The 14,211-nt window shown below is 27.2% G+C and overlaps 1 protein-coding gene across 1 annotated transcript in view; it reads left to right on the top strand.

The window, feature by feature from the left end:
* Positions 1-13,523, top strand: part of flr (actin-interacting protein 1 flr) — a 49,236-nt gene extending 35,713 nt beyond the window's left edge. The window contains exons 14-16 of the mRNA XM_087152610.1: positions 4,014-4,190; positions 7,772-7,922; positions 10,890-13,523. Of these exons, the coding sequence (XP_087008736.1) occupies positions 4,014-4,190; positions 7,772-7,922; positions 10,890-10,996 (435 nt within the window). The 3' untranslated portion in view covers positions 10,997-13,523. The remainder of the gene's footprint in view (positions 1-4,013; positions 4,191-7,771; positions 7,923-10,889) is intronic.
* Positions 13,524-14,211: the final 688 nt, after the last annotated feature.

The following is a 14,211-nucleotide window of genomic DNA, read 5'->3' as shown; positions in this document are numbered from 1 at the left end:
CATGAACACTGCAATTATTTACAAATAAGCAACACATGTAATATTAAATCGGGACAAAATAATTTATCAAAGTATTTCGATCCTTAAGATTGTAAAACTTTAAAATAGTTTTCATTATTTTCTAAAAGAAAACTTTATTTTTTATTTTTTGTTAATTATAAAAAGGTTTTCTAACATTAATTTATTGACGACAATCTTTCTATAGGATTTGTTAAAAATATATTCCAAAATAGAGATTACCCTAGAAAATTATTGGTATAATATTCTGGTGCAAAAATTGTTCAATAATTAAAAAAATTATGTACTGTAAAAGACAAGAAAATATTGAATATTTTTTATGAACTTCATTTGAAATTTTCTAAAAGTTTTTGTTAAATGATAATTTTTATAAAGAAAATATTATTGTAGAAAGAATATAAAAGCATTTAATAAAATCATTTTCCTGTTACTTAATAAGATACATTTGAATGAATATGCATACATGTGTATAAACTTATGTTATTATTTTGAAGCTTGTTTATCTAAACTCTTCCAGACTTATGAGATAAACATAAAAATGGGAATAAAATGAGAATAGCTTATTTAATCTGGAGTAAACTCAAAATTTATTCATACCACATGAACAAGAGTTTCATTGATATTCATTTAAATTATAAGGTACAAAAATTGAAATTAACAATGAATTAAATTCCTTTTTTATTAATATGATTTAATGCATCGGAGTTTTTTTGCTTTCAAGTATGAATACTTCTGAAATTTTACTCATATGATTGTAAGCTATCCATAGAAGAATAAATAAGTTTCAAGTGCCAATCAACATTGTTATTAATTTTTCTTTCTTTTAAAAATATAACTAAAACTTTTTTTACTAGTTTTTTAAATAATAAAAAATTTAACTCTTAAATGACATCTGATATTTGTTTATATGTTTAAACAAGACAAATGATGTTTGAATTTGTTTTATTTCACGTCTAAAAGTTTTGCAAAAGTACAAATGCTTTGCTAGTTTTATATTCTAATATTCATTTACAATAAACAATGCCTAAAACATTGCAATTCTTAAACACAACTTCTTTTATTATGTCATTAAAAAGTCTGCAAAAACTAACATTAAAATATAAAAAATAAATAAAAAATACTCGACTATTAACAGTTATTTCATAACTGTCTCGTTTAATAGAATTAATTCATTTTCGTTTCATTTCCTCACTTTTCGGAAGCTTAAACTTATACTTTAGGCCCATTTTTGTAGTTCCCTTTGCATTTTGGAGTTACACATGTATATGGCATTGTTGAAAGCTGTAAAATAATGCTATATATATTTTTGATAATGGTTTATCCGACGGACAAACAGAACTGTTGTTCAATGAATGATAAATATTTGAAATTGGCGGTTTATCAGCTCTACACCACTGCTTGTGACGTCACTAAAAGACCTTGGTGATCTCAACAGCCTTATTTCTCAGTGGTTGAGGATTATGACAGCATCTGAAGATAGCTTGATTTTTTTTTTTTTTTTGTTTTTTATGGTGAAAAAATTGTGAACTAGTAAAAATTAAAGATGAAAAAGATAATAGGTTTTTTCATCTTCATTTGTGAAAAGTGGCAAAGAATTTTCCTTTTTCTTAAAATTTAATATCGATAACACTCGCTTTTCTGTTTTATTTGTCTGCAAAGTACCTGTACCGGTATAGTAATGAATTTCATTTGAAGAAACCTAAAAAAAAGCACAAATGGGAAAAATATTGCAATTTTATTAATTTTTTTCCTTTAAAATGAGAAGATTTTATTTTAATATCATCTGCAAGTTCATTCATTCTTTCTGATTTCTTTTTTGGGTATCTGTTTTTTCTTTTTCTTTTTTGGCTACGCTAAAGTATGGTTGTATAAAATTAAATTAAACAACAACAAAGTCTTTGTGTATAATTTTATTATATTTAGATTTTGCGAATTTTTAAATTCAATATATATGTATATATATTATTAAGCTTAATTTTTACAATAATAATCTTTGCCTGACCCCCGTGGCAGATTTACCGTTATTTATTTATTGTTTTTTTTTTTTCAGAAATTTACACATAATATTTGAATTATACATTTAGATAATAACTTTTTGGCGGACTCGATATGTGCCGATAGTATGGTAAATCGACGTGATGTTTCGATTGCATATTCGGCAGTTATTGATATTGATTTTCACGTGGATTTTAAATACCCAGATATATTTCAAGCAATATGGAAAATTGGAATGGTGCATTTGAGTATTTACTTTTTAAGGCAATAATTCTATCAAATTTTTGGCAGTTATTGCTATTGACTTCTCCATAGTTTTTAAATCTGTTAGTTTTTATACGATATTATTTATTACAACAGCTAAACTCAAAACACGCATTCAAGGAGTCCGATTTAAGTGATTTCGTAGTCTATCTTTTTTTTTTCTTCCCGTATTACTACTGTGGATATCATGATTTTTAATTATATATTTTATTGCAATGATTATTTACAAAATTCGAAGAAGAAAATAATTTGTGCATCAACCAACAAAATGCGATAATATCGCCCATATTATTAGAATAAAAAATTATTACATGTTCAATTAAAAGAAATTATGAATATTATTTCGTAAGCATAGCACTTTTGTTATATTCAATGAGTAACATATATGTTTGCTATTATTATAAATATCTTGAAGAAAGATATTAGTGCCAGAGAGTCCCATAAAGCCCTAAAAAACTCCTGCCAGAGGGATATATAGAATAAGCTTAGAACATAGTTTAAGCGTAATTCTTATACTAATAATCTTTGCCTGACTGTGTTAAAACCGCACACAAATTTGATTTTTTTTTCTTTTGTTAAGGATAGTGCTGCAGATTGACTCTTAACCGGGTATGTTTGTAATATAAAATGCCTCTTAGTGAGTCCTTTTATATTAAGTTGTAGTTTAAAATAGCTAACTCTTACTAACTGCAAACCACAGATCATCTTTTTTGAAGAACGAATTATCAAAAAATAACTTTACTTTCTGAACATCTTGTTGGAGTTGACATACAAATAGCTTACTCTGTTTTTCATCTGCATCCTAATTATAGGATGCTTGTCTGCAACTTGTTTTATGTGATTTCTGATGAATGGAAAACAGGTCAAATGCCGAGTCCGGATTTTATCCACTTACCCGGTTTTGTCTAAGTTTTTTTTTCTACAAGTTAGTTTCATAAGTATATTAAAGAACAAACAGAAACTCTCCAATATATATGGGCATTAGGTATATTTTAAATAATTTAAAGGCATAATTGTTGAAGTGTTTTATGACAAAAATTTCAAATGCTTTAAAATAAGATTAAAAAAAGAGAAAATTATCAATTTTTTAATTAATTTCATCTTTCTTTTTCTTGTAAATTGAAAATTCTAGATGCAAATTGTTCAAAATTTTGGGACTTTCGAAATACTCTATGGTGTCATTTAAAACTTTGCAGCTGGTGGACAATTTTATAACACAAAGTTGGAACTTTAAAAACATCTTACATAGCTGCCGACCCTACTGGATTTTCCAGTAGGCTACTGAATTTTCCCAGTTTAATAAAAATTCTCCAGGCTTTTGTACATTTTAGAAAATTCTCTAACATTGATTGAGTTTCCTCAAAAAAATCCCTTTTTTAGATTATCGCTTGCTTGAATATTTTAACAAGTGTCACTAATACATAATAAAGCGTGCCTCATTTACAAAATTCAACTAACAATCTTTGAATTAAATTCCTATTACTATTCAAAATTAATAGTAAACATAATACATAACATTTCAAGATCATTTAATGTGAAATAATAACTGAAAAATATTGTAGTTTTTCTATTTTGATGACTATAAAATTCCTTACATGTAAAATATTTAGTGCAACAATTATCATTCTATTATTTTGTAAAATCTACTGAATTTTTTCCAATTTGTGTTGGCAATTATGATTTTTGAAAAATGACTTGGTGAAGTAAAATAATTAATATGAAGATGTATTCATTAGGATAATAAAGTTCATATTTTTCTATCTACTCTGAATGGGAGTCCTACTTTCAGTCCTAAAACGACCTTACAGCACACAGGCGCTATAACAGATGTCAAATATTCACCCAATGGAAAATATCTAGCGGCCAGTGATGCTAATCGAAAAGTAGTCCTCTACAATGCTTTGACCTATGAGGTGAGTATCATTTTTCTGAAATTTTTTATTCCATTTTGAGGAACAAATAGAAACAAAAGTTCTCCTTATGTTAATGTTCCACTATTTACAACTTGTAATAACACAGGCGACTAAAATGCAACCATTTGCAACTGTTTTTGTCAGGGCTAAAAAAACAACTATTTTCAGAAAAAGGAGACCATTGGGAGACTTTTCTGTACTCCTAGCGCTGTTTTTTTTTATTATTATTTTATTTTTAAAAGCATAAATTGGGTGGAAAATGTGCACCAAACAAGATAGTTTCTGAACACACTGAACTTTTTTTTCTTAAAAAATAAAAAATGTTAAAAATTTTGAATTGCAAATTTGAGTGTTCACTTTTTAATTCGTTCAATCTGCACAGACTCCATTTTAAGTCTATTTCATTTCTCGATCGCCTTTTCAGTGATTATTGCTACAAAATTCAGCATGATCTTTAAAAAAAATTTTTTTGCAAAAAAAATTTAATACAATATTACGATGTGTGAATTTCGAATTTGAGTAATCACTTTTCATATATATTTATATAAACATTTATGTTTATATAAAAATTATCATATTTGCCACCAACTTGACTGACTGGATCATAGTAAATGACATTTAAGTCATTAACAAAATTTGGTCATATCTTTGATGAATTTTTGTTCTTATTTTGGCAACTATTTTCCTAGTTTTTGGCTACTATTTTCATGTTTTAGGCTACTAAAAGCAACTATTTTGTTCATTTTTTCTGTGGCAACTCTGTAATAAGCATATAACTCTTGGTTGCACTCACTCCAATTTTTGAAGATTTGAGGAGTTAAATATTTGATTAAAAAATTAAAATTTTGTTATATGTAACTTCCAGTTTTTAGATTTTTAAAAGTATTTAAACCAATGAAAGTTGTTGAAAATGAGATTAAGTGCATATGACTCCAAAAATACTTATGTTCTCAAAAATTATTAGTAATTACTGGTAATTAAATTACTGTAATTAGAATTTTTAAACTTTTTACTACTTAGAAACTGTCTGCATGAAATAATTGTTTTGTTTTTAGCCAATAATTGTTTAGCCTTTTCTTTAACTGCTTCCAATAATTTGACCATACGTTTCGTTTTAACACGTTTTTATTCGGCCGAAAGCAAAACAAAAAATAATAATCTGCTATGATTGGAAGTTTGCCAATATTTGTTAAGGAGTTTTGCTATTTGTGGGACTGCAGCCGTGTTTTGTACGATGGTTGATGAATTCACATAGAAAAAAAAAGAGTAAAAAAAGGGCATTCACGAGTAATGCAGATGATGTTTCAGATTATGAACATATACAAAGACTAATATTTAACTTTTTTCACTTGCCCGAGATAATTTGGGATGGTAAACTAACTGATGGTAAATTATATATTTTTACGCTTAAAACAGGGTCCTTAAAAACTGCTTAATTTTTATTTTGGAAAATAAGGGCCCTTAAAGTACTTAATTTTGGTACAAGGTTTTTAAAAGTCCTGAATTTTTCAGCATCACAATAGTTGATAGGAACAATTTTTCGGTTCAATTTTTTAAAACAAAATGTCATTCTTTTATTGTTTAGATCATTCATCGAGGGTAAAGCGCATTTCAGAGAGACAAAAATAAATGGGGAGGACTGGTTCTTTCATTAATATATTCAGCTTTGTGCCTAGAATGAGGAGAGGGAAGCCATCTAAAAGAAAAGAATAGTGTGTACAATACTGGGATACATGGAAAAAAAATAGTGCTTTTTTTTAGGGGGCAGTTTTAAGATACCCAAGACCCACACGAACCTTCAAAATTGACAGAATTCAAGAAATTCAGTTCTACTGGTAACGCATCTCCTTATAGGAGTTGAGTAAAACACTAAGAAATGAAGTATCAAAAAAAATTTTTGAACTAAATTCCATAATGACAACTATTTATTAAAATCTTGACGAATTAAATAAATTTGTATTATATTTCAATGTGTAATAAGTAAATGTAAATTTAAAGAAAGCAATAAAAAATTTTAAATTCGTGATTGTAATAAAAATTAAACAGATTTGTAAGAAACAGGGTTCGAAAAATCCCAACCCTGGGTTTTTCATAAAAAACCTGGGGTTTGCTGGGTTTTTGATGAAAGTTTTAGATTGTTACGCTATTATTTTTATGTCTCTAGGATAAGCAGATAGTTACATAAAAATGCAAATCTTCTCAACTAAAGGATCCTTAGATTTTAATAATCATTTTATTCAGTGAACATTGCAATTTAATATACTGTTTTTAATTTTTATTCAATTTTTGATTGCTTTAAAATTAGTTCATGTTTTTCGCCAGAATGTTTAGTAACATGTATAAAATTTCTAATAACAAGTTTGGCTGGACATAATTTAGTGTAAAGTTCATCATAAAAGTAAATATAACACATTTGCTGGTCTAGAAGTGAAATATAGAAACTTGTTGAATTAATTTTCAAAATTTTTTATTTACTCTTTTTTTTAGAAAAATACACGGAAAAAATTTCAAATCTTAATTTCTGCACTTAATTTTACAATTCAATTTCAATGAAATCATTAAAAATGGAAAACTGATTAGTTTCATAAATGCGTTAACTTTAACATTCTGAAAATATTTTTTAAAAAAAAGACCCGGATTTGCAAAAATTCTCTGATACTTCTTTGGCGAGCCCTGATAATTATTACAATTATATATCAGTACTTACATTATAATAAAATTGTTTTTTTGCTCATTGATTTTTTTTTAAGAAAGGTAAGTAATTGGCACTGACACTGGAGGTATATTCGATGATAAACAATCAGACTATTTTTAAATTCCTTCATTTCTCGATAAAGTACTTAATTTTTTCATTATGTTTTGTTTCAGTTCTTTGTATTTATTAATAAAATTAAAAAAAATGTTGATTTTTTTTTTTTTTTTTTTTTTTTTTCAAAAAAAAAAAAAAAATGGTAATGGAAGCGGTTAAATGTTTGTAACTTAAATGGATCTAATCTTTTCGAGATTCGTGTTTTGTTTATTCCTCTTAAAATAATCACACAATGATTCAGTGAAGCATTGCGAAATCAACATGTATGCACAGTAGTATATACTTAAGTAAAACTTCACAGATTAAAAAAAATGAAGTTTGTTTTTAATCCTTGCATCTGTGACTCTCAAAGGTATGCAGCGTAAATTCCTTTTCCAAATTTTTTTAGCTTTTTTTGAAATTTTGTGTTATTATGCATGAACAAAGTTAACTGTTAACCGATCTCGTAGCCACAACAAAAATACGAGACTCAATTTTGTTCGAAACAAATACTGGTTTTAAAGTGTACTTGTTCTTCTACAAGCAAGTCTTGTTACATAATGGTTGAACTTCTTTCCTGACTTAAAATATTATACTTCAATGTTTACAACAATGTTCTTATTTCACTAATGCCTTAAATTTAATCTTTTTTTTTTAAAAGTTCAAATAACACTGGGAAAACCATACCTTGAGAATCACTGATTTTAATCTATTCATTACTTAGACAAAGAATAGCATTTTCAGTTGTATTTGAAAAAGAATTGTTTGTGACTTATGAAAATCTTTTTTAAAGCTTGCTCATACACAAGATTGGTGTTTCCACACTGCGAGAATCAACGCTTTGTCATGGGCACCCAATTCATTATTTTTGGCTACGGGTAGTCTGGATACAAATATAATTATATGGTCTGTAGAAGCACCTACAAAACACACAAGTATCAAAAGTAAGTCATTAATTCTAGTTTATGTATTATTCATTTGAACTTATTTTCTGCACCACTATACATACATGATTCGAAAGTTTATATGCCACGCCATTTGTTCTAGCTCCTTCCTGACGAGGCTTTCCAAAAGTTGGCGAAATGATTTTTGATTGCCTACCACTCTCTAAAATATTTTTAGAAAAGCGTAGTTGTAGGCTGGCCTTCGGATTACAAATTACGTAATGAAATTTTTTTTTTGCCTTTCTAGATTTTTTTTCCAAGACCAAATGATCTATGAATCCAAAATGTCCAAATGATCTATGTTCTTAAGTAAATGATCTATGAATAAAGCTGTATTATAACATAAAAATGGGCCTACTGGAGTTCCAGTTCTGTGAACGAGGAAATTCTACGGTGTCGAAACCCCAACTGTTTAAATCTCTCAAATTTTTGGTTTTTTTGTAATTTCTGTTAAATGTTTGATAACAGGATTGCTTTTTTTTATTAAAGGGGAGGGGGAAACAAAATAAGGTTTTTGGGGATGCATCAACTGGCTACTTTCGAGCGAAATATAATGAGACCTATGCTATTGAGCACATGGCAGTTTCAAAATTGGCCAGTTATAACTAAGAAATCTATCCTTGGGTCCTTGTTTATAGAACTGAAATCAGAATTAGGTTTAAACCAAATATTTTTTTTTTATAAAAACCAAACCTGATTTTTTTAAAAGTATTTTATATAATTAAATTTTTTGTTATAATTTTTTTCAGTTAGTAACAAAATAAAAAAGATTTATAATTTTGAGTTTAATTGCTAATGGGGAATCTTTATTATTTCAAAATGAACATAAATCTGCATCTTCCCACAAAAATATTTTTGTTAAACTAGGTTTGCATTTCATCCAGAAGAAACCTATTTCTTCCAGGAGAATGGAGGAAACAAAAAATGACCCGTGGATGAAATATTTTAAGAATAAATTTAATTTAAGGAAATTAAATTTATTATAGTAACCAAAAGTTTCTCCCGTTTACTTTTTTTTTTAAAAAAAATATTCGTTTATTTATTAATTAATTTTATGGAGGATTTTGAAATCTATATCCAGGGGTGATTGTATTCCAGGTTCAACAGATGAATAAAACCGGAATTCCGGGGTGATTGTATTCCAGGTTTTTTTCTAATCCCTCTAGGTCTCTATATTTTTCGTATCATCCATCTCAAGACCTATTCAAACGAAATTTTTGCCGCAATCAAAAATTTAAAGTAAGAATTAAACTCTACAATTTAAAATTTAAATTTAGAAACCTTCGCCAAATAGCGTTGCCCTAACGTTTTCATAAACATGACGCTTCTGCAATTTTGAAATTTTTTTTTTTTTTTTTTTGGTTTGTCAGATTTTTAATATTTGAAACTATATTGGAATCTGCAAATATCGCAATTTATATTCAAGCGATTTTAATATCAATCATTGATTTTCATATTTACCTAGTTTAAAAGTTACTAGTTGTGAATCATATTTACGTGATTTAGAAATGTAATATTGCAATTTGTATTTACACATTTTTGAAATTGATATCACGATTCATTTTCACGCTGGTTTAAAATCCAATGTTGTTATTCGTATTCAAGGAATCTAAAAATCATGTATCTCAGTTCGTATTTACGCGACTCAGAAATTCAATATTGCGATTTGTATATTTGCGTTAAGTCCAATATCGCGATTCATATTCACGAGATTTTGTATTTTCGCCTTCTTAAAATCCAATATTGTGATTATTGTAAGAACTAAATTGTTTTCTTAAATTAATTACTATATAAAGTGATTCTTTATTGATAGGTAATTCTATTATGAATTTTAGTTAAAAATAAATATTTAATGTAAATAGTATAAAAAGTGAAATCTTGTTAATCAAGGTTTTGCACTTAAAATTTTCAGGGTTTTTCTCGTTGTAACACAATCACCCCTCATCATTTAAATATTCATACATACCATTATTTTGAAGTGCTTAAAAGGTGCTTATTTTTTGTTGAAATATTTGGCTAATGATACAGTAAGTAGCTCTAAAATGAATACATACTATTATTTAAACTACATTATAGTTTTGCACTGTTTTAAGATATATATTTCTTTTTAAAAAAGTTTCTTCCGTCAGGAGAAGCCTATTTCTTTTGAGCCAATTTTTTCCTACTATTTGCCATTCCTGATTGTTAAATAATGCTAATTTTTAATGGTTGTTTAAATAATGCAACCAAATTTTTAAAAAATAAGTCATAATGCCTGTTAAAAATGCTTATGCATTTTCTGTAATTTTTTAAATGATATAATGTTACGATTAAACGTTTATTTTTATCTACTGTAATACATTATGTATACTGCTAAATAAAGGCATTTTTGTAAATTATTACATTTTGCAAATCATTACATTTTTATATATGCTAACTATCAAGTAGGAAAATTAAATTTTACATACATGCATACACATTTAGATATTCATTGCTTATCTGCTTGCATTATTAATAACTAAGCATATTATATAAATAAGCATATTCAAAATATTGTACTTTTTTATTCACATATTTATGAACATATTTACACACGGGCTACGGATTCGCTAAGTTCACATATTTATGAACAAAAGTGAATTTTCTTTTTTGGTATTCTTAATAAAAGTATTAATGCATATTTAAATACTTTTTAATGGTTTAATTATGGGCTTAACATGTTATTTAACATTTTGTTTTAAATAAACGAAGAAAACCTGATTTGAAGAACAACAAAAAACATGTTTTAAACCCCTCCTCTCCCCCCAAAAAAGCTGGTTTTAATCAAAAGACTTTTTTTTCTTCCAATTCTGGCTGACACCATTGTTTGCTCATGTTTAGGATATTATTTGTTATTTATTCAACTCACACTTAAATGTTGTTAAAATTAACGAGGCTCAAAAATCATACTCTGATTCAAAGTAATTTTTTTTTACTTTTTATTTGCAGAAGCACATCCTCAAAGTCAAATTACACGTCTCGCATTTCTAGAAAACACAGTTTTAGTGTCAACTGGACAAGATGGTAATGTTAAAATATGGGACATTGTTTATTAAGTTTGATGTGTGATTAATGATAGCGATTGTTTTTTCATAACGCTTTTTACAAATCTCCTCTCCAAGAACAAATGCTTTCATTTTTTTTTTAAAGAACACTATAATTTGTGATAAAGTTGGATAGATTTTGTGAATAAAATATAAAAAAAATTTGACTGCATATTTGAATAAGCAAAAGTTCAGTCTGGAGCTTCATTAACTTATACGATTTTAATATCTTTTTGTTTATGAATACTGTCGGTGTAGTTCTTACTTGATTGCTTGTTTTTAGTCAGTAATTGTGCTTTTGTTTGATATTTCACGGTGTGTTCCTTTTGATATGATTTTTTTAGCATACTTTTTTTTGTTCTTATTTTTTTTTTCTTACGTTAATATTTGTTGTCATCTATTATTGCTCTGTTAATCTTTTAGTTGAACCCAGTAGCTTTTACCAAAGATGTTAAAAGAAAAATGCAAACTAACACTCTTTTATATTAATCAATTTAAATAAGAAAGATAAATGAACTGATTTTATAAGAGAAGAAAAAGATTCTGCACTCATGTGCCAAAATGTATAAATTTGAAACCTATTGATTGTGTGAATGTGAGATTCCAAAAGCCTGTCTTTTTTTACAACGTATATAATTACAGTAAATCTCAGTTTTGATTCTATACTATGTACCATTATTAGTAATGAAAATGTGTTTGTTTATTGCCTGTTCTATGCATAGAAAATCATGATTATCCTTTCAAGGGAAAAACCTCATTCTTCATACAACAGGGTGCGTAGCGCTTTTAAAAAGTGCTTAAATGTGCTTATTTTCGTTTTTTAAAAGCCCTTAAAGGTGCTTTTTTCATTTAGTGTTTTTAAAAAATGCTTCATTTTCCTTTTTTCAAAATGAGATTTTTCCTTTACCATGTAGATTTTCGCTTCGAATTATGCAAAAACACAGTTCACATTGTAATGTTCAACGTTTTCACAATTAATTCAACCCCAGTTATGGTATTGTCAGTCCACAGCGTATGAACATGCCATTTGTTTTACATGATTCAAAATTTCATGATTTTTGACAACTGTCAAAAACAATGCCAAAAGTTTTTTTTTATTTACATGACGGTTAAAACAAGATAAAACAGTTAATTGCTAGAAACTTACCAACCCTGCCTAATTATTATATTTTTTTAAAGTGCTTGAAAGGTGCTTATTTTTTGTTGAATAATTTGGCTACGCACCCTGTACAATCCCGTACATCTGGAATTACATTGAGGAGAAATGGAAAAATCTAAATTTCTAAAATATCAGGAAATTTCTAAATGCAAAAATCAACCTAAACCGAAGTTGTATAGAAAAACTGCCATTGGGTTAATATCATTTCATACAAGAAATATTTTTAAATCTTCAAAAATTTTTACTTTTGTTTTTTCATTTCAAATGATTTTTGTAGGCTAGAAGGAGAAAAAAAAATTTTTTTTTTTAGGTTCGTCTGACATTTCTTTTTAATAGTGTAAGTGAAGATTAAAATTTTTGTGCCAAAAACTTTTCATTAAGTAGGACAATTATCCTCATGGTTATTTCTGACTCATTTTGTCCTCTTTATGTAAATGTTTCAGAAACTCATTTCTTTAAGAAAACTAAGAATCTTCGCAATTTTCTAAGAAAAATAAATATATCATGATGAACTGGAATTATTGTATTGTAGAATTTTTATATGCAAGAAACAAAAGCAATCTTCTATTTCTATTAATTTTGAGAAATTTTCATTTTTTTTTTTTTTTTTTTTTTTTTTACAAAAATTTGTTAGTCGCATTTTATTTATCTGAAACCTAAAGTGAAATAGGGCGTTGTAAGAATTTTAAGCAATAGTGAAAATTTTTTTAATTAAATAATGTTTATTATGTTTTTTTTTGTATAGTACAATTCTTTGATTTACTTTTTTTTAAATACATCTTTCATCAAAATATATTATTTATTTATAAATGCTTCCATTTTTATAAATGTTACAAAATATTGACAATTTATGTGTGTATAAAATCAAAATATTTAATTAAAAATTGAAAAAAAATTTCTTTTTGAATGTGTATTATCCAAAGTGCTATTATTTTAAAAAATATTGCATTGAATAATATTTGTATGTAGAAGTAAAAGTGGTTTTTGTTTTCTGTAAATTTTTTTAGCAAGCAAATACTAAGTAATTTTTTTGTGAATCAACATTGTTGTGGAAATTTTTTTATTTGAATAACACATGAATTATTTATGTTATCCATCTGAGCTTTTTTATTTTGAAGGAAGGGGGGAACTGATTATCTTTCTATTTTATTTACATTTTTGGAGTATTGGTGAAAATCTTATTAATCTGAAGTTGCAATATAATGAGAAAAAAACTGGACAATTGGACAGTTTTTGATAAAACTCTTTGATAAATCCCTATTTTTGTATGTATGTGGATAAAAAAAAAATCTTGTTTATCTTTTTTGTGGAAAAATTTATTTAAACTGTGGAAATCTGGGCTTATGGAGCCTTGTTTGAAAATAAATGTTTACAAATTTACTGTGTCTGTCTATATCATTCTACAAGTTGATTATTTTTTACTTAATAATTATGTTTTAAAGTACAATTACAAAACTTATATTATCCCTGTTTAATTGGACCCTGATGGGATGAGAGACTGCATGTTTGAGACCCTGGAAAAGAGTATCCTAGTAGTTGGGAGGCCGTGCTTCAGCTAAACAGGAGGTTCATATTGACCTGTATGCATCAACCAGCTAGTCACGAATAATATCATCTGTTTTGTCTTGGTTACCTACTCGGGGGATGCGATTTTTCCGCTTTTTGTCTCTCGAATTTCAGCCTTTTTATCAAAAACTCCGATTCTCTGAAAGTTTTTTTTTATAAGTATACCGCTTTTTTTGAAAATTCAGCCGGTTAAATAAAATAATTATGTTTCTTTAAGATTTTCAAAGATAAACAAGAAAATTCAAACTACGCAGCTGCATTTTTTCTTATTTTAGCCATTTTATGCGCAGAAAATAAGATTTTCAGCATATTTACTTGCCCGCCGGCTAACTCATATTTTCGTAACTCAGAGGTCGCTGCTTTTCTTGTCGAGTCTTTATCACGAGATTTTAATGTGAAACATCTTTTTTTTGTATGAACTTGATTTAAAGGTTGCGATTCTTATTCACGCAATTTAACCTTTTGTTTACGGCTGGTACAACATGTCGACCACATGTGAAGG

The sequence above is a fragment of the Parasteatoda tepidariorum genome, chromosome 1 (assembly GCF_982258835.1).
Source record: "Parasteatoda tepidariorum strain Cologne lab strain chromosome 1, Ptep-v5.0, whole genome shotgun sequence".
Classification (NCBI taxonomy): Eukaryota; Metazoa; Arthropoda; class Arachnida; order Araneae; family Theridiidae; genus Parasteatoda; species Parasteatoda tepidariorum.
The sequence above is the reverse complement of the archived record's forward strand: the minus strand, read 5'-3'. Positions and strand labels throughout refer to the sequence as shown.